This window comes from Chrysemys picta, chromosome 2, assembly GCF_011386835.1.
Source record: "Chrysemys picta bellii isolate R12L10 chromosome 2, ASM1138683v2, whole genome shotgun sequence".
Classification (NCBI taxonomy): domain Eukaryota; kingdom Metazoa; phylum Chordata; order Testudines; family Emydidae; genus Chrysemys; species Chrysemys picta.
The window spans coordinates 180,205,100-180,226,883 of NC_088792.1; the positions used below are offsets into that span (position 1 = coordinate 180,205,100).

At 42.7% G+C, this 21,784-nt stretch overlaps 1 protein-coding gene and 1 long non-coding RNA gene across 4 annotated transcripts in view; one reads left to right on the forward strand and one right to left on the reverse strand.

The window, feature by feature from the left end:
* Positions 1–4,492: 4,492 nt before the first annotated feature.
* Positions 4,493–17,956, forward strand: LOC135981645 (uncharacterized). The gene is made up of 3 exons (XR_010598766.1): positions 4,493–5,012; positions 12,563–12,737; positions 17,862–17,956. It is a non-coding gene; the product is annotated as an uncharacterized LOC135981645 (long non-coding RNA).
* Positions 9,628–21,784, reverse strand: part of LOC101947464 (cyclase associated actin cytoskeleton regulatory protein 2) — a 93,035-nt gene continuing 80,878 nt past the window's right edge. For all 3 annotated transcript variants that reach the window (XM_005309961.3, XM_008165331.3, XM_042860515.2), the window contains 6 exons: positions 19,013–19,202; positions 17,838–18,013; positions 16,349–16,472; positions 16,037–16,119; positions 13,184–13,324; positions 9,628–11,423 (listed from right to left, as the gene is read on the reverse strand). In XM_005309961.3, coding sequence (XP_005310018.1) covers positions 11,340–11,423; positions 13,184–13,324; positions 16,037–16,119; positions 16,349–16,472; positions 17,838–18,013; positions 19,013–19,202 — 798 coding nt within the window. In that variant the 3' untranslated portion in view covers positions 9,628–11,339. The remainder of the gene's footprint in view (positions 11,424–13,183; positions 13,325–16,036; positions 16,120–16,348; positions 16,473–17,837; positions 18,014–19,012; positions 19,203–21,784) is intronic.

Consider the following 21,784-nt stretch of genomic DNA (forward strand, 5'->3'; position numbering starts at 1 on the left):
CGCAGGCGCGGGGTGCCGCTCCAGCCAATCCACCCGCCAGGACGGGGGAGGCATGAGAGAAACTGAAGAGCTCTCCCCTCCCCCCCCCCTGCGGGGAGATGGTATCGTCCAGGGTTGAGCGGATAGAGCAGGAGCTCCTAGGGTTAGGGGGTGGAGCGCGGGAGCTCGGAGTCCCGGGAATGGAAGGGGGGGCGAGCACTGTAGCGACATCCCTTTCCATCCGCCCAGGTTCAGTGCAATGGGGCCGCACCTAAATCAGATGACCCGGCCGGGGCTGGGAGGATGGACCCTAATTCTGAGGGTTTCAGGGTCACCAGGGGTGGGCGGGTCTAGGGAAATCACCTCCCAACACGTGTTACCCAATTCATGGAGAGCCCCCAGGAGACTGCCCTGCCCTGCCCACCTGGTGACAAAGAAGAGAGATTCCCCGCACCTCCCACCCCCCTAACGCTCCCCGCCACTGCTCTCAGGAGGTCGGACCTGTCACCTGTGTCCTGTCATTGCTGGCCCTTTGTGGTCCCGACGCAGGTGCACGTGGCCACCTCAGCTTTCTCTCTCCTTTTTCCAGTTTGGCCTCATTGTTTTTTGAGGAGAAAACTTTAATGGTGTCTGCTGATTTGAGAAAAATACCCTTCTCGTGCTTCCTCCTAGTGAGTACATAAGAACAGCCATAGTGGGTCAGATCAATGGTCTGTCTAGCCCAGTATCCTCTCTTCTGATAGTGGCCAGTGTCAGGTGCTTTAGTGGCAATGAACAGAAAAGGCAATAATCCAGTAATTGATCCTGTCCACTCCCAGCTTCTGGCAATCAGAGGCTAGGGACGCTCAGAGCATAGGGTTCTGTCCCTGACCATCTTGGCTCATCGCCATTGATGGACCTATCTTCCTTGAGTAAAAAGTGTTTCTCTGGTCCCCACTAGGTTTAGACAGCTTGTGCCTCCTGCTTTCTGCCTCTAGGTTATGGTCACTGGTTTGAGTTCGTGTCAGTCTTAACACATTTCACTGCAGTGTGAGATAGTCTTTTTGTCTGATAGGTCTATGTAGGGATCAGTACTCCGCAGCTAAAGGTGCGGGGAAATGACCACAGGAATTTCCACTGTAAATCATTTAAGATAAAATAATGCCACTAATGCTGGTGAGAGCCCAGAGTGCAGCAAATGTGATGGTGAGAGCATTGCTGAAAGATTTCTCAACAGAAATCTGTGTAGTTGAGTACTGATATCTTTATCAAATGTCTTAGTATTCAGAGTTTCTGAGGGAGACAACTTCACACTCTAAGCTCCTTTAATATCTTCTCAAATCACCTCCTAGTCTTGGGGCTGCCTGCATTGCAATCCACAGAGACAATGTGCACAAAGTTTTGTTTTTGTTTTTTTTTTAAATGTGAGAATGTTAACCTCTAGCTGAAACACATGTAGATAGACCCTTCTTTCCCAAAGGCCTTCAGCTGTATTCCTTAGTTAACAAGTTTCTTTAGTCAATGAGTGAGACATTTGGGGCTGCTCTGTTGATCAGCAAGCATGACTTCATTTCATTGTTCCTATAATTTAAGGTATTTTCATCCCAGTGCTGTCCTCCATCACACCCATGCAATTCTACTGAAGTCAATGGTGTTACATGGGGTGTTAAAGACAGAGTGGATCTTTTGTACAAATCCCATTACCATGTTGAAATTCCATTCTGAATTCAGAACTGAGTTTAAGCTGGTATAACAGATGTGCTAAGGGAGCAGGGCATAAGTTACCACTTCAGCTTTCCATAAACTTACCTCTGAATTTGGTCGACATCACTGATGAATCAGTCTTACCAACAGCTACCTTGTCATGCCAATAAAGCTACTGACATGATTAAAATGTGCTCTCACCCTACCTCTACATTTCTGAGCAGATGTAGCTGGATAAATTGAATTTTCTCTGTTCTTGCCATTGCCCATCTGCTTTCAGCTTGTGGCCTCTGGCTACTTTCAAATCACTTTCTGTTCTGAAAACTGAATTAGCTTTGCAGTTGTATTTTCTAAACTGAAATTAGCTAGAGGCCACAGAATTAGCTAGGGGCATCAAGGCTCAGGAGGATGGGAGGTAGCTAAACGTTGCCATTTTTCTGTATATCCTAGTTGTTTCTAAGGCACTTGTCACCTTGGTATCTAAGTCAGACAGTATCTTTTCCCTTGAGTCCTCGGCCTCTCATCTCTTCTGTCTCCCTCTTCGCACAATTTTGAAGTGTAAGAAACTAAATTGGGAGCCTTACAGCAGCTTCCAACTCAGCTGTCTAAAATTAACTTTACATTTTTAAACTACTTGGTTGGTTTCCAGATGCTGCTGAGCATGACAGCCACTCTTCAGTAGGAAGTGATGGCTTTCCTCTGAAGAGCCACCTTCAACAGGGCTGGCGGCAGTACATCAAAGAAAAACCACGTCTTCCTGCTGCCCAAGTTATGGTACTCAGCAATATTGGAGAAGTAGCTGTCTATATAAGAAAGCCAAAACAAACCTCACAGGGATTAAACCATATTGATTTTAAAGTCAATCTAGTTACTTTGTTGCAACTCCCTAATACAGATGGATTGAAACGCATTTAAATCATGCTTAAACTGATTTAACTGAGAGGGATAGACACATTAGCTAAATCAGTTTAAGCACATCTGTAGTAAGAAGATCCACACTAGTGCATGTTTTCTAATATAGCCCAGATGAAAAGTAGAGATTGGATTAGGCAGATGAATTGAGACCTTCTTATACTGCAAAGTTTGGCATAATGGGGAAAGATGAGAGGAGATGAGGGTAATGCGTAAAGTGGAATGAAAAAAGTGTTTGTGTGGGTCTATTATTTTCTATAGAACTGAAAGCGGTATCACATCTGCCTGTCTCTCTGCAGCCCATCAATTCTGACCTTCCAACCCTTCACATCAGGTCTCCCCCCGCCTTGCCTCATCTCTGGTCCTGCAGCTCTCGCATAGGGTGACCAGACAGCAAGTGTGAAAAATTGGGACAGGGGGTGAGGGGTAATAGGCACCTACATAAGACAAAGCCCCAAATATCAGGATTGTCCCTATAAAATTGGGACATCTGGTCACCCTACTCTTGGGGTTCTTTGCCCGTCTCTCCCAGGCTCAGGGGCTGCACTGGGGTCCCCTCTCCAAGCTCCTTGGAGGAAGCAGCTCCAGGTGCTCTTCACTCCCATACACTTTGCATTCGAAACCCATTTGTTGGGGGGTAGGGTAGTTCACAGGAGTGGAAGAGGGAGTGGAGCTATCCTGTGTTTTTTGTGCTCCCGCTAGTGAGAAGGACTTTGGCTCCTGAAAGGAAGGGGAGAAAGCATGACTTGTTTCCTGCAGCAGCTCTGATTGAGTGGCCCCAGGAGTTGGGCAAGAGAGGAAAGCAGGGCATATTCCCCGCTCCCCCCACCGCAGGCAGGGCTGAAATGTCACCCTGCTTGAGTTGTAGAAATTTTATTTCTGGGCCTTTAACCCAGTGCACTTTAATCACTGAGAGAGGGAAAGGAGAAAAGATAAGAAAGGAGATAAAGAAGACAAGAACTGCACAGTGTGATTCACCTTTTGGATGGAAGACCGCAAGATCAGGAACTCTTACAGTAGAGAACTGCTCTGCTGCTGAATGACTATAGCAAGCCCAGGGATTTTTTTAAGAGATCCTGAAGTGGATTATTAATCCTTAAATGGAGATCTAGTCTGGAAAGGGACTGTAAAATTGGTATCATAGGGCCCCTTGTTCATTACTTTTCACTGATTTTTATATTAACTGTACTTTTTAAAAATTTTGCTTTAAATAGGTTTTCTAATTTCCAGCCCTGCAAATTCAACTAGCCTCCAGAAGTCCAACTTAGTTCTTTCCTTTCTGGGCATTACCAGTTGTATAAAGAATTCTGAAGGCCAAATTAGACCTCCAGTTACATCTGTGCAACCTCCCAGGCTTCAGGTATGCCCTCAGTGACACCTGTGCAATCCCATTGCCCTCAGGGGTTTTACACAGGTGTAACTGGTTGAAATTTAGTATGTAATTCTGCTCTTGAGGCACAACATGAAACAGAATCCAGCTCACTTTCTCACAGCTGTGTTGACTCTGGGGCTGACAAATTTTTTTGAAAAAGCAGCTACAAACATCCTCTTGTTATGTAAGTGAGCAAACAGGACTGTGAATACACACAGAGAACAGATCTGTTGCATAAGAAGGTGCTATTTTTACATAGTCACTTTTCAGAATAGTACTGCACTAATCCCTTGCAAAGTTAATGGAACTTGGTGAAAACATGTAATTCACCTGCAGTGTGGGGTGCTCACAATCAGGTGCACTCTGAGTGTTGTGAGTTATTAATATGAAGTAATTTTATTCCCCTGGAACACTTTTGTAATGCTCAGCTTGGTCTTTGGATTCTCTAGGCACCAACCCTGCAAACTCGGCTGCTTAACTTTAGTACTGTGAATACTGATTGAAATCACTACTCATGATACTCAAGTTAAACACATATGCACATGCAGGATTGGGACCCAACCCCTTATCCATAAATAACAGAATATTTCCGTTGTCTAAGGGTTAGCTATACTCTCTTGTGAAGGAAAATCAAAAGGGGGAAGTGGCCTCTGGTAGCCCAACCTGCCATTTGATGAGAAATAGGAGGGGACGGCCTTTAACAGCTTATTATTTTCTTCTCTAGAGCTGAGACCTAGAGGAAAGCTCTCCATCTCTGTCTTCCTCAGGGTAGCAATAGCTAAGGAGTGGAAGTCTCTCACACTAGGTTCTACCTTTCTTAAATACTTATATGATCCTCATTACTATAGTATCTGAGCACCTCTTTAATATATTTCTCCTCACAACACCCCTGTGAGGCTGGGCAGTATAATTATCCCCATTGTACAGATAGGGGAGCTGAGGCATTGAGAGCTCTTGCTTTCCCTCCTTTACAAGGAATGGACTCTTTCCCTAGAGGTCTGTAGTAACTCATCTGGAATGGAACTTGAGGCACATAAAATACCCCTTGAATGCAGTTAAGGACAAGGTAAGAAAAACATTTAAAATACTTTAATTTCCTTTTATGCCAGACTAATTTTTTTAGTTGGCAGAAGAACTCCAATGTAGAAAGGAGTGGTAGTGTCTGTGTAGAAAGAGGGCTGAGTACATAGTGCTAGTTATGCCTCTGCTATTAATAATGGTATCTGTGACTGCTATAATGTTTTATATGTTTAAAATACTTCACAGACATCAGCTTATTAATCATTACTATATAGACCAAATAACAAATGCTACTATCTCCTCCAATATCTCTCCTTTATTATGTGGGTGCAGAGGACCCTGGATTGAGCTGAGTGGCTATGCATAGTAGCTGTTTGGGGATAGCCTGGGCCAGGCCAGAGAACCCCTTGCCCTCTGGATCCTCTATGCCGTCTCCCCTCACCCTGCTAAGTAATCAGAGGGCATTAGAGGCTGGAGTAATAGTCAGTCTTTCTACCACCATGTGGATCTTCCATTCATCCCCACCCTCTGCAGGTGCAAGGGATATGGGGAGAAATCCTGTCCCCATTGAAGTCAATGGTACCAGCATTTCACCCATGTAGGCTATTTAGCTCTTAGGCTGGAGATCTCCATTGACTACATGATATGGGCTGATGTTTGGGAGTAGAATTTGGGGTTTCAGGTGTAGGTATTTCTGGGATCTGTATATATTACAATGGCACTAAATTAAATACTGGATGCAAGGTCTACAGGGCATGTGACTTGTACAAAGCTGAGCACCCTAACCACACTTAATAATTAATAATAACATGAATGCTTTGGTTGAACACACTGGAAAGATTTCTGTATTTCAAAGGCAGACTGGAAATTATTTCTCCTGTCACCTTCTTTAATAACCCTGCTCACTAGACTTCAGTGTTCTAAGTCAACTAGGTATTTCCTGTTGCATGTATTTTTAAAATGGTTATTCTAGAAGGTTAGCTGAAAATGGATGAGCTGTATTCACTGATACCTAGAACTGGATGTTCTCTCTCTTCCTCCTCCCCCCGGCACTTTCTTAAAAAAAAATAAATCCTTTTATAACTCTGGATTTACTCAAATGATCATTTTCAGAATCAAATAATCTTTTCTTGTTTTTAACAATGTTAATTTTGCCTTGTTTTTGGAGTGTAAACTTTCCTAATTCCTGGATTAGCTGCAATTCTAAATTAATACATGTATTCTATATAAATAGTATAGTTCCTACATTGTCTGATTACCAACAAAGCTTGGAATTGCTTGCACCATAATAGTTTTCTGCCACCTGGTGGATATATAGGGTCAGTACCTCAATACTTACAATCTCTTATGTTTTCCTATATTTTTAATGACAAGTATGATTAATTAAATCAGGATTTTTACAGAGTTTCCTTTTTAAGATAATAAGAAACAAAGGGCCAATTCACCATTTCTTGATAACGGTTGGGGAATTATTGTATTTACTACCTGAGTTTCTGCTTTCAGGGATATATCCTGTCATCAGTCTGTATCAAAAATTGGCACAGATTCTATTATATAATGTTGGGATTATTTCTAGAATTGCATATTCCTTAAAGTACTTAAGGTCTGATCCTGATCCCATTAAAATCCATGGCAAAACTTATGTTTTTAATTTGGCAAGAGCAGGTTCTCTAGGCCCAAATACTACACAAAGTGCAAGGCAGTAGAGACAAAGGCTAAGTGTCAACAAAGGGTGATGAACTTCATATGGGATGTTGCCCCACAGTATCAAGCAATGAAACCTTTATTATTTTGGGGCTTTCTACGAACTTGATCATTCTAACACCATTACATGCGAACTTTGTATTATGCAGTAATTATTTTCATTATTTGGCAACACACCTTGCATTTGTCCTTTTGGCCACATACTTACAGTATCACTGAAATGCAGTCACCTCTGGAGTGGATGGCAGTGGCCGGCCAGCCAGCCAACAAATGGCACAAAAGTGTGGAGAAGGCAGGTCCGTCCTTACCCATATGCAAAATACTCAGCTGCGTAGGGCACCAGGAAACTTGAGGTACCAAATTTCCTGGTGCACTGCACAGCTGCGTGCTGCTCTAGCCCCCACCCCACCTCTGCCCCCACTTCACCCCTTCCCCAAAGTCCCTGCCTCTGCTCTGCTCCCTCCCTTGCCTCTTCCCGCCCCTGAGGAGTGCAGCAGGGTCGGGCCTGCACTCACCGACGGCAGGAAGTGCAGGGACCCGGCCGCAGCCGCGCTGCTGGTGAGTGCTGGGGGGTGGTTCCCCCCAAGCCAACCCCCTCCTCTCCCACAGAGGCCTGAGCCCAGCCCCACACAACCCGTGGAGGCCTGGGGCCCCACACCACCCCTTGTTGGGTGGGGGGGGGGAGCTGCATAGGGCCCCAGAATAGCTAGGGACAGCCCTGGGAGAAGGGACACTTTTGACTAAAAACAATGAAGCAACCCCCTACTTTGTGGAAAGTGTCATAGGATCTCTAACATCCATGCAAAGCAGACAGGCCCTCAGGGAAGGTATGTTAATAATAAAAAAGGACGTACACAGTAAACAACTTATGGTTCTCAGTTTATACACCTTGGAAGGATAAAGGGCGGAATTGATGCCAGAAGGATTTTAACCTGTGGTTCCAAAGTCTAGATATTGTCTCTAGGAGTAAAATGATAACAATCATATTTATCTATAGTTACACTGATGAAAAGAAGTTGAGATGTGTTTAGAAGATACAACCTTGTGTCCTGCATTTATTACCTTGGATACAAGGCTGACTCTTCACTCCTAAAGCTACAACTCTTCAGTCACTGAAACTAGAAGCTGCTGTTTTGGCCACCTCATAACTCCCACCTCTTTCCATTAACAAACAAAAATATACAGAGAATGACAACATTGAGAATAAAGGCTTTAAAGTTCAAAAGGGCCTGTTCTCTGCATTATTTCCAATATTTACATGGGTGCAAAACTTCATGAAAATCACACTACGTTGATTGTGTAATTCTTCATCAAAAAGGCGATAACTGTCCTGCATGCCACAATTATCCCCATAGATAGCACACATGTTTAAATAATTGTTCTCTCAAGATCACTGTATGCACCCAAGTGGGTTCTAGCTAGTGTGGTGCTGTACAATTTAAATGGGTGCAACAGTTGATATCAAGAATAACCACAATTTTGGTACAGAAAAGCACAATGAGGGTGTGACTTGGACACAGCTGGAATCGGCACAAGATAATGCAAAACAATCTTTGCACATTAGGGCTGCTCATTCCTGCTTATTCCTCACCTAAAGTCATGATATATTGGTTGTAGCAACAGAACTGGGGAAGGCATTAAGTGTAGCTCAGAGCTGCAGACAATCGATTGGCACAGCTCATCAGATTGTCATTATGCAGAATGTCGGAAGGATGGAGGCATGTACATTTCTTTACCAACATGATTTTATATATGATTTTCAGTAGAGGATTATTCTTTAGAGGCATCTGTACATAGATGTGTATTAGGTGGAGTCAGAAGCTGGGATTTAAAAAAAAAAATCCTCTTCCTTCACGTCCCATAGATACGTTAAAGATGGGTTTCCACTGTAGGGCAGGGTGCAGCCCATCCTACATGAGAATGCATGGCAAGGAAACTAAACTGCACTTTAAAAAAAGTGTAGCAAGGGCACATGTATCTGATATCAACAGTTAATAGGATAATTTCTTAGAAATGCCTTTTCTGCAATATTTGTAAAACATTTGCAGGAACATAATCCATAGGGAGAAAGCTGTACCACAGTGGTGTTTTCCCTGCAGATATTTAGGAGAAAAGTCATACAAGTATACAGCCCCTCAAACAGCCACTTATTTCAGGGGAGAATCAGTATCCCTGGTTCCTCACGGGGATATTTTGAAATGATTTGCCTGCCTCCTATAAGTCAGAGATGTATATCTGCTTCCTGTTGTTTTTGAGTATTCAACACTTGTTTTGCTTCAGCAGTCCAAAGGGTTGGTTGGCATCATATTACTGAGTGATGACATACATAGTATCCATATCAGATGCAAGATTAGAAGAGAAGTCAGTGGCTCAGGTTTAGAATGTTCCTATGTGTGATTGTTTTACGGCAGAAATTATTAGTGTTCTTAATGTTAATAAACTGTTCTGTCATGACCTACACCGGCCGCCTGTTTCTTTAGGCATGTGCTCTACATCCAGGTGCAATATATTGCACAACTAGTGGATGATGCTATGCTGTGCATCTCTGACAATCAGCCCAAAAGGGACATGCCCATGGGCCCACAATGAGTTAGTGGCAGAGCTGAGACTAGAAACAAAGTTTCTGTGACTCCAACTTGAACTTGGTCATTTCCAGGACATAACCTATGGCACATACAGGTGCACCAAAAAGAGAGAGTGATGTTATACAATGCAATTATTTAAAGTGAGGGCCTCTGAAGTTCTGTGGTTGCCACTAAGGCTTTAATTTTGAAAATACAAGTCTGCCCATTATCACTAATACATTCTATCCAAGCTATTCTCTGGGAGAGGGGAGGGTTGGATATGATGTACAAGAGACACTCGGTCAACAGCAGGGAGTCAGAGCTGCCTCTCGTCATTCAAACCTTTTGAAATGGCACTTTGAACTCGCTGTATTTAAACCAAGTACAGACGCCTTTTTTATTTCAGAATAGGTTTACTGTTCAAAAATGGTATGTACTAAAGCCACAACATTATACATACAGATAAAACATCAGATAATAAAACCTTATTGTATGAGCACTATTGGTTGTAGTACAATCAGATACTTTAAAACTGAAGGAATTTATGTACTCCGAAAAGGTGCAGTAGGCACAATGTATATCCTGTAACTAGCTTTGCAACCGTATAACCATGATTTCACTCTTACAAAGTATTACAAGTGATCAAAAATGTATGCTGAATTTTGACTACTACACGCTGAAATCGTAAAATGTATAGCACACTCCACCTTAGTGTTAAAAAAACATGTAAATAAGAACTGTAACATAGAATCAAGGGTCTTAAACAAGAAATAGTCCCTTTAATTTGGGTTCAGAATTCAGATGGAATACATCTATGGCTTTTATTTATGGACATATTTGAAGATTAGTATGCAAATCTTGCAAGTGGCTTAAAAAACAACCAAACCCTGGGACTACATCCCCAACAGAGGGCTTATACACTAGAATACTTTAGAGAAACAAAATCAGCAAGGAAACCAGGTATAGGGCATCTGACACTTAGCATGTGTCCCAAATCATGAAACAACCCTATCTCAAGCTATGTCTACACTACCATGGAAAGTCGACCTACATTACGCAACTCCAGCTACATGTAGTTGAAGTCGATGTACCTTAGGTCGAGTTACCGCGGGGTCTACACTGCGGGGTGTCGATGGAAGAAACTCTCCCATTGACTTACCTTACTCTTCTCGTTGGGGGTAGAGTACAGGGATCGACTGGAGAGTGATCTGCTGTTGATTTTGGTGGGTCTTCATTAGACCCACTAAATCAACCACCAGTGGATTGATCTCAGAGCATTGATCCTGGCTGTAGTGTAGACCTGCCCTCAGTTTTCAGAGCAGGCTGTGAGGTACTGCGTGAAGAAAAACAAAAAAACCCAATTCCCGCCCTGCCCCAGCCCAAAATAAAGGAACCCAAGAGAAATCAGAGAAGTAATGTTTTCTAGAAGATATTAGGATTAATAATTTACAACCAAAAGGGATACAACAGGTCTGTGTAAACTGAAAGCTGAGGGATACTCTACATATACATATTAGAAAAATGTTTGATTAAAATATCCTGTTTTTATAGTCCACTGGCAATATGTATTGCTGAAAAATTGTACTTTTGCATCTTAAAACCCCCCATGATGATTAGAACAGATCTACAAGAATCACACACTTCCTAGGGGTACATGTTCACCACATCATACATGAATTGTCTAAAAGGTAAAATAAACATCTTAACTGTTAAGATTATTTTTGATTAGCAGAAACGTAAAAAGGAATGCACTGAAACATGATTGTAACAAAGTATATCATGCAATATTTTTGGCTTGTTGTGTGCAGTGTAATAGCCAATAATGCAAATGGAGTATTTTTTTTTTTAAATCCCTTATGTTCACATGACATCATGTAGAATCAAAACCGTAAATGAAGGCAAACTGTGTGGAAACTTTAAAAATAACAGAATGCCTAATAAAAGCGTGCCAGACATGTCATTGTTTCTAATGTACAGAGCTGCTGTTTGAAGACCTACTGCAGCAGTATGAGCTACTGTTACTTCTAGTTCTTTATGTTGCTGTTTTATTTAGGCTGACCTTGGTCTGAGATCGTGGTCAGCAGGTGCTGTATGGCATTAGGAAGTTAACCTACAATCTCTGCAGGTTCAGTGACCAACTTAGATCCATCCCATGCTGTCTTGAACTGTTCAGGAACAGGAAATTCTTTCTGGTAAATGGAAAGAGCAACAACAATTGTTAGATAAACAGTGGATATCTTATAAAAACTGATGGAGTACTATTAGTGCTGCATGATTGACAAGGCATTTATAACTCAGACATGCCTGGATTACAAAGAGGCCTTCTTCATTGCGGGCAGGAAACTGTTTCAATGCCACACAGAAAATAAGCTCATTACTACCATAATTCATATAGCTTTGTTCATGTGCTAGTTTGTAACAGTCCCCTTTCCTCATTATTTGGGCAAACTACGTCAATATACCTTGTTTCAAAAAAGACTATGGACTCCATTAGCAGGCAGCCAAGCTAACTGGATGGGAATGTAGAAAAGAAGGACTTAAACCTGGTAAGGTAATGACAAGACTAACAGGAATTTTAAAGAGAAAAGTGATGTCCTACAGAGCAAAACCCATGGTCAATCCCCAGAATTTGGTGGCAGATTTAATCTCAGACCTCAAGATAATTGTTCACCAGTCTTAGGTGGATGAACAAAGGTGCATGTAACAAAAACACTGTCACATCACCACTTTAACAGTGAAGCATTCCAAAAGACACAATATGTACAGTCAATGATGCAGGACTTCACGGGAGTCCTTAGCTCATTCAGTGGGCACCTGTGAAGGTGGCCAGGGACTCTGTTGGAGCCCTGGCCTCAGGTTATGCACACCCTGTATGGTAAAAATTGTGTGATACTCCTAAGATGTGGAAGAGAGGGCTCCTTTCTTCAGACCCTGCAAGGGCATTCAGTAGACTTACATTTTCTTAAATGACTAGTGATTTTGGGTACCCAGCTCAAGACACGTTTAAAGGGGCCTGATTTACAGAAAGTGCTTAGCAACCATCCTCTGAAAATGAGGCCCTTTTAAGGTGTCTGAAGTTGGGCACCCAGGACCACTAGTCACTGCTGAACATTTAGGGTATAGTGTCTAGTGTGTGTGGTTTTTGTTTTTTTTAAATTAACAAAAAACTCCCCAATGGAATTGGAGCACAAAAATATCAAGAGAACATTAAGATAGCCTGGTTAAGCCCTCAGTAAAGTTGCATACACAACTTTAACCCTGCCCCTTTGTGTGTCTATATTACAACACAGTCTTACTATATGATAACCTGCTACTGTATTGCCTGCAGTGAATGAGGCACGGCTCCACAGGAGGTGTTGAGATACAGCAGTCCTAGGTATAGTATGAGAACCTCCGTAGAAGAGACCTGAAGCAAGGGCTCTGAAACGTGCACCTTATGTATGAATGGCTTTCCTGGACTCTGTCTGGCATGCGCAGAAAGTACTACAAGATACAAGCTTTTTGTAAGTGTATAGTATTTAAAAATACATTGTATTATTTGAGAATTAATATGGGATTATGTTGACTTAACATTGGCATTTCCTGACCTTTGAGTTAATGTTCTTATAATGTGTGGCAGGAAACTATAGTTAGAAATCTATTTCACACAGTCTAGAGACTAAATTGACATAGGAGACACTGAATTATTTTCCATCACAATGGAAGGAGATAAAGGCTCTTTTAATGTACAGAATTACCTTGCACCCCAGGAAAAGGTGTTCTTCGATGGATTGTATCTGAGACTATTGGTGTATGAAAGAGGGTTTATTTCTATGGTTTGAAGCACACCTTGCTGGGGGGAAAATTGTGGCACTTTATAACTCCTACTTGCCTAGTAATATGAAAGGCTAATCACTACACAGATTAAAAGAGGGAGAAAAATTGAGTCTTTTAAAAATATTCCACTTACATAATCTCCATTTAGGGGGATGAGAATGTTCATTTCAGATGACTTGGCACTCACAATCTCACAGTCTAATGAATCTTCACTGAGGTATATGTGGCAGCCTTCTGTCTTGTTAATTGAAATGGTTGGCACTTTCCCCATTACCTGAAGAACAATAAATGCACCTAATACCAAATGAAAGGTTTCAGAAGAAGTGGGCTATAGTCCACGAAAGCTTATGCTCTAATAAATTTGTTAGTCTCTAAGGTGCCACAAGTCCTCCTGTTCTTCTTTTTGCTAATACCAAATGTCACTGTGTCAGTGAAAGTAACAGTTGATAACAAAACCCCCATCCACCTTCTGATCCTGGCTTTGGCCACCAACCTCTGATGCTGCATTTACATTTGGGGATTTAAACAGACTGGCATTGACCAATTAATAGATGGTGGGAAGGCTGCTACCGTTTAACTGTATTAAATGTTATTCTTTAGCCCTGAAGTTCTAAAACATCAACTTTTAAACTACAAGCCTCTACCCCCCCCCCCCCCCACACACACACACACAGAGTCTCCACCCCTTGGCACTCTTTACCAAAGGGGATAAGGTCATGGGATACACACACTCCCACCAGTACTAGTGCATAGCTTGCATGTACGTCAGTGGGACTTATGGGGAAACAGTTCCCCCACACACATACAGAGTGACTGACTGCAAATACTCCTGGACTAGAGAGATGCTCTATAAGTTTCTGCATAAAACATTCTGCAGCCTGAAGGGTCTCTGAGGTATTGCAGCACATAGTAAGAAAGGATTTTTTTTTCTTCCCCTGCCGGCTATGGTACAGCTCTAAAAGTGTATTGAAATTGATTACAATTTAAATTAAACAGACATTTCTGTAAGTCAGTTTGAAAGCAGGTGCAAGATTTACTTGAGGCGAGAAGAGGAAACAAGCCAACTCCTCTTTGCATCTGTGGGGTTGTAAACAACTCCAGAGGACAAAGTGATTGAGTCACTGTTTGTCAGTAAGAATCCCCTTCTCTGCCCTGCCCCACTCCCCCCAAAAGCAGTAACTAGAGCCCCATGGTATATGCTCGCCAAGGTATCAAAAGGACAGAGGTTAGTTAGGGTCAGAAGACAGCAGCAGCAAGGGATATATATTCACATGTAAATAAAAAGGAGTGTTTGCTCACATCATTCACATTAATACATTTCAGATTCAGTTCCTGAACAACATGCTGATAAACACAGAGTGTTAAGTGACCGTGGCTTTGATTCTATGGCTAGTCTGTGCAAGTGGAGCACTGTGTCTAGATTGATTTTAATGGAGCTCCACTGAGGCGAAAGCATGCTCCTATATGGATCATATGTATGACTGGGGATATTTTATTTGATTAAATATTAACCCAGCAGAAAAAAAAAATCAGTAAATCGTTATACTGGTGGGGGTCAAGAGCCAAGAGCATTGCACTATTATTGCTATTTATGGCAAGATCTGCTTGTGAATTCCAGTGATCTGTTACATTAACATATCATTCATATGACCAAACCTGCGAAGTGCTGACAGAGTTCAGGTGCTCAGGATCAAACCCTTAGAAAGAAGACCGCAGCCTGCTTCAAGCAGCTGTTGTTCAGCCTGACTCATACTTTTCTTTAAGTGCAAGACCAGCCATGCTATAAGGCACTGAAATCTTATGCAACATTCATGAAGCCTGAATCATCAAAAGCATTTTGATTTTAGCAAATATATTTCCCCCTTATTTGAATTTTAACAAGATGTGGCATTCCTATTCATTATGTATAGATTTTTCAGCTTTGGTGAATAGTTCTAGTGCTAACAATGAAAATCCTCTATTTATTGAAAAAAGATCACTGTTTCCTAAATAACCATGCCCTTTTTTCTCTCCCAACTGCCTCTTTCCCACAAAAGGAAATGTAGTAATTACCAATAAAATTATTGGTTAACGTTCAGAAGTAGACACGTAGCTAGTAGTAATGGCATCCACTTGTTTAACATTTAAAAGATACAAAATATCTTGCTGTTCCTCTCCCTGTGGTGGCTTTGAGCCATATTTCTGAAGCATGCTACAGTATTCTTCTTTATTAATGTCACTCACTCTGCTGTATCAGCCCATCTACATGTAAGTAGAAGACCCCACTGATTTCAGTGAGGAATGTGAGCCTCGAGACCGATGGCAGGATATGAGCTGATGAATGTTTCGAGGGTTTTATTTTTTATTGATATTTTAAAGAAAAGCCATTGTTTGCCCTTCTCCCAGCAAAGCCGGTGAAGCCATTTCAATTCCATTCTGTTGCTAACAGGGTAGACTTTCAAGGGCGCAGCACCTAGCTCTCAATTAAAGTAATTGAGAGTTAGGTGCCATTTGAAAATCTACCCCAACATCCTCAGTGGGCAAATGGAGAAAATTAGCTGAGCCTCACAACCACCTTCTTGACTTTAGCACCAATTAGGCAAAAATGAGTGGCACTATGCCATGAAGCTTTGCCAAACTCTGGCACTGATGGACCAGGATGCTAGGGACTGTTCATTGAGAGAACCTGACCAGCACTCTCCAGAAGTAACAGTTCCCAGACTATCAGAAAATACCTCTGCTGATCTCAACTACAGCACCAGAACATTAAGGAAAGGTGTTCTCGAAAGGGAGCCTTGATCAGTGGCACTTGAAAACTCAAAAGCAAAAACAATAGTAACTCTCAACCTTTTTCTAGACAAGTTAGAAGAATTTAGTGCATCTAAAAGGTAACTTTTGGAAATATAGAATTTTTTTGTATACTCCAGGGAAGCTGAAATCATCTCGAGTAGCCGAATACCACTTTGAAGTTGTTGGTTCTTTTCTTCTTTTCTAATTGGATGTTTACCTGAATCTGAATATCCCTGGAATTGATCACTTCCACGATACCCACGACGTTGTCAAACACAAGGCCAAACTTTCTGCAGTTGTCTACAAACAAACAAACCCCAAACAAATGAAGGCATAATAAAAAGATGTCTTTTTAAAAAAAAAAAAAAATTACATGACCACATTAGAAACTAAAATGCTTCCACCCTGCAATGACTTACATGTGTGAGTAACTTTACACAGGACTATTCATGTCCATAAAGTTAACTGCATGTGCAAATCTTTCCAGGACTTACTGCCCCAAAGCTCATATGTGAGACTGTTCACTCACCAATTGTAATGGAATTTATTTTTCCTTTCATTTGTAGTGTAGATTTGTTGCATTTAAAAATGTAAGCCACTTGCTTGAGTTCAGTATCAGTAATAACAAGGTCGTTCTTATCCTCTTGGTATTCCTGTTTTAAAAAACGCATATACTGGTTTCACTATCTTTAATAAGGCAGCAATAAGGTAGACTTTAAGCACAACTTATTCCAGTCATTGAATCTTCACATAGAAAGAGAAGGGGGGAAAAAAAGATTCTCACTTATCTCCGCCTGTGATGAGTCTAACTGATTGGGTTTATGAGGGCACATATTCAGTGCTGGGTGTGCATGACTTAGAGCTGAAGTGTCTGTGTTGTGAAGATCTTAACACTGACCAAGGCAAAAAAATGTTTATTTTGGTACTAGGTTCTTATACACTCAACTATTTAAAACTATTCCAGTGAAATTGTTGCTTGGTTACCACCCAGTTTTAGAACAAGTAGGCTCCTTCAAGAATAGAACAAGTTGTTGGTGCCATACTGTTATATAATTCATTAGGGTTAGGTGTGAGCAAAGCAGTATCCAACAAGGAGTAGTGCATGAAGACCATCCCTTCTATTTGTAAGACACTGAGGGCCCATTTTGTGCTCAAGACTTCTAATTGATTTCAATGGGAGACTTGAGGTATGTAAGCTACGCACTGCCTGTCCCAGCATGGTAAAACAGAATTCATAGCAAAATGCTGGTCTACTTAGCATGTACACAGGGGCTCTCCCATGTTTTGCCTTTACTGCACTTTCCTGTCTCAGTGAGAGTACCTGGAATATTCTAACACTAGCATAGCACAACCCATGTAAACAATGGCTGTCCCTCATGCACACTGTGACCCATGCAAACAAGGGCCTATGTAAGCTACCAACTGACTAAATCATGTCTTGTCTTCCCCCCTCTTATAAACAATGTAATTTTCCATTTAATAAGTTCTTTGCATGCACATGCAACCCCCCCCCAAAAAACCCCCTTTGATTAGTTTAATCTGGGAAAGAAGATGAACAATCGTTCTCTCTATTTGTAAATACTATGATATTGTGATGATATGAGTACTGTACCTAGACAGCGGTGCTTCCACTGGCTAATAAATGAGGAGAACTTCCATTGCGTCACAACAACTATATCTCTCGTACGTAAGAATGGCTTGCACGATGGGACCTTACTCAATTGGAGCTCCCTCTGGGTTTCCTGCTGAGGGACTTTTTGACTGAGTTAAGAACTAAAGTATTGGTTCTGAACCTTATAACAGTATTTTCCAGTTCAGGTAAATTATTATACTATTCTCACCAACAAATGAACAAACTATAAATCCTATAAGAATATTAAGGACTAAGCTGTGGCTAAGTGCAGAGCCACTGTGCCCCCAGAGGAGCACTGGAGAGATTGTGCCTCAGGCAGGTACAATCCCTCTAGGAATATTCCAGGCACAAGTACATGTGTATATGAGATGTGAGCTGAACTTACCACTCTCCATTTCTTTCCCTCTAGTTCTAACAAAGGAGAATGGATCTGCTGAGGAGAATTTTTGGGAGAAGTGGGGCTTGGAGTATGGCTTTTTGTAGGAGAACGAACTGGCGGACCCTGAGCACGTAGATTGGGATTCTTATGGGTCTTCTGGTCATCTGAGACATGTCGTAGCCCTAAAAAAACAAACAAAAATAAACAAAGAGATGCTAATATGCCTAAGAGTCTCTCTCACAGCATTAGGCCCCTAGGGAGGTTAATATTAAAACAGGGAAGAGAATACCATAGTTAGTTTGATTACAATTGTATTAAAATGTCCAACATGCTTTTATGCTGCCAAAAAGGAACTCTCTGGCCTCATACTTTTAAATAAAAGTTTTTTTTACTGTGAATGGGCTGGTGTTATGTCTTCACAGATAAGCTTAGCGATGTCTATTGGCATCTCTCTGTATAGATCTAACGGTTCACTATATCTGTAGTGATCTGTGCCTGCTGCCACTCCATTCATTTTATAGATTCATCTGTGAAAATTAGATTCTCTATCTAATCTGATTGTAATGCACCCATCCTCAGAATACCTAGGACCGAAAACTGAACTTTACTGTACTGCGTATATTTCAGCTCAAAGCTGTGCACACTAATTAAGACTATCCAGTCTTCTTGAGAAAAGCTTAATAGCTTTATCTAGGTGTTCTTACAACAACATTATACAGCGGTATAGCAATCGGTACCTGCTTATCTAAACCAATGTCTCCATACAAATCAGTGTACTGGGTGTGAAAATGCAGAGTGGACAAATTCTGGTCTCAGTGACACCTGGGCACTGCCACTGAAGTCAACAGGACCCGAAGTGTCAAACTTGGGTGCTTATAATAAGGTGCCCAAATTCACACTGAGAGATCTAAATAAGTGGCCTGAATTTCAAAGGTGCTGAGCACCTATGAGATCCTAATTATTCAATGGGAGTTGCCAGTGCTCAATATCTCTGAAAATCCGGCTATTTATTTGGGTGGCTCAGTATGAATTTAGATGCCTAAATTCAGGCTTCCAAGCTTAAAAATATACTGGCTTTTGGCTGTATGGATGTGACTGAAGGGAGAATTTGGCTAAGGATGTTTAGCAGTAGCTAGTATCAGTTGGCTGAAGAGTGACCAGTTGAACTATTTCCCTCTAACCTTTGGTAATTGCCTCTCCCTGGTTAAGCTGGGCAAACAAGGCTGAGCGAGACGTGGTTGCTTCATCCTTTCCACTGTCTGTATCGAAGACAGGAGGAGGTCCTGGGGGCAGCGGTGGAGGTGGGGGTGGTGGGAGGCACTGCCCACTTGTTAGAGTGGACAATACAGATGCTGTTGATGCAGTTGGACCCTATGTGTGAGAGAGATGGAAAATATGTTTAATACAGTTTTTCAGAAAACCCTCTATTATGGAATCTCTTACTACTTTTCATCCTTGAATGTCGCTGGAAGTTGGACTTCAGCCACCAGTGGACTTGGGAAAAATTGAGGGCACCAATGAATGAACTTACACTATGAATCTCTCTTAATATGCAAGGAAGAAGGTTTCTTCTTTCCCCAAATACCCAGATAAAATAAAACCCAGAATGATGCACATTCAATATAGGTCAGACAAATAAAAAAGCATTTCACTTTAATTTCCAGTGATGACACAATGAATAACAGGGTGGAACTTGGCCAGCCAGTTATACATATGCAAAGTGGGTATAAAATGCTACCATTCGGATTTTGCATATACTTTGCAACATGGTGTAAGGCTGTGGTGACTCAGGCTGTTAAATTCAACACTATATTTCAGAATTCTGATTTGACTGCTTTTTATTTTTTTTTTAATTTCTATACATTTCTAACACAATAGCTCCAGGGGCATTCATAATACATAATGACTGGAAGATAGCTAATATAATGCCAATATTTAAAAAGGGCTCTAGAGGTGATCCCCGCAATTACAGACCGGTAAGTCTAACGTCGGTACTGGGCAAATTAGTCAAAACAATAGTAAAGAATAAAATTGCCAGACACATAGAAGAACATAAATTGTTGAGCAAAAGTCAACATGGTTTCTCTAAAGGTAAATCGTGTCTTACTAATCTATTAGAGTTCTTCGAAGGGGTCAACAAACATGTGAACAAGGGGGATCCAGTGGACATAGTGTACTTAGATTTCCGGAAAGCCTTTGACAAGGTCCCTTACCAAAGGCTCTTATGTAAATTAAGTTGGCATAGGATAAAAGGGAAGGTCCTTTCATGGATTGAGAACTGGTTAAAAGACAGGGGAAAAGGGTAGGAATTAATGGTAAATTCTCAGAATGGAGAGGGATAACTAGTGGTGTTCCCCAAGGGTCAGTCCTAGGACCAATCCAATTCAACTTATTCATAAATGATCGGGAGAAAGGGGTGAAAAGTGAGGTGGCAAAGTTTGCAGATGATACTAAACTGCTCAAGATAGTTAAGACCAAAGCAGACCGTGAAGAACTTCAAAAAGATCACACAAAACTAAGTGATTGGGCAACAAAATGGCAAATGAAATTTAATGTGAATAATTGTAAAGTAATGCACATTGGAAAAAATAACCCCAACTATACAAACAATATGATGGGGGGGGCTAATTTAGCTACAACAAATCAGGAAAAAGATCTTGGAGTCATAGTGGATAGTTCTCTGAAGATCAGGGCCGGCTCCAGGCACCAGCCCACCAAGCATGTGCTTGGGGGGGCGGCGCGGCGGGGCGCTCTGGCCCGAGAGCGGGGCCGCGACTGGGCTCGCCGCCCTCCCCGCGGCGCTCCTGCCGCTGAGGGCTCTCCACCCTGCTCCCGGCACTCTGGCCGCCGGGGAGAGCGGAGAGCCCTGGCCGGGCTTGCCGCCCTCCCCCCAGCGCTCTGGCCGCCGGGGAGAGCGGAGAGCCCCAGCTGGGCTCTCTGCCCTCCTCCCGGCGCTCTGGCCGCTGGGGGCTCTCTGCCCTCCTCCCAGCGCTCTGGCCGCTGGGGGCTCTCTGCCCTCCTCCCGGCGCTCTGGCCGCTGGGGGCTCTCTGCCCTCCCCCTGGCGCTCTGGCCGCCGGGGAGAGTGGAGAGCCCCAGCCGGGCTCTCCACCCTCCTCCCGGTGCTCTGGCCGCCGGGGGCTCTCCGCCCTCCTCCCGGCGCTCTGGCCGCCGGGGAGAGTGGAGAGCCCCAGCTGGGCTCTCCACCCTCCTCCCGGCGCTCTGGCCGCCGGGGGCTCTCCGCCCTCCTCCCGGCGCTCTGGCCGCCGGGGAGAGTGGAGAGCCGCGGCGGGCTCGCCGCCCTCCCCCAGCGCTCTGGCCGCTGGGGAGAGCGGAGAGCCTCGGCTGGGCTCGCCGGCGCTCCGGCCGGTGGGGGATTGCTCGGCGCCCTCCCCTGCCGCGCTGGCAGGGGTGGGGGGGGCGGCGGGTGGCTTTTTTGCCTAGGGCGGCAAAAAAGCCAGAGCCGGCCCTGCTGAAGATGTCCACGCAGTGTGCAGAGGCGGTCAAAAAAAGCAAACAGGATGTTAGGAATCATTAAAAAGGGGATAGAGAATAAGACGGAGAATATATTATTGCTCTTATATAAATCCATGGTACACCCACATCTTGAATACTGCGTACAGATGTGGTCTCCTCATCTCAAAAAAAGATATACTGGCACTAGAAAAGGTTCAGAGAAGGGCAACTAAAATGATTAGGGGTTTGGAGAGGATCCCATATGAGGAGAGATTAAAGAGGCTAGGACTTTTCAGCTTGGAAAAGAGGAGACTAAGAGGGGATATGATAGAGGTATATAAAATTGAGTGATGTGGAGAAAGTAGATAAGGAAAAGTTATTTACTTATTCCCATAATACAAGAACTAGGGGCCACCAAATGAAATTAATGGGCAGCAGGTTTAAAACAAATAAAAGGAAGTTCTTCTTCACACAGCGCACAGTCAACTTGTGGAACTTC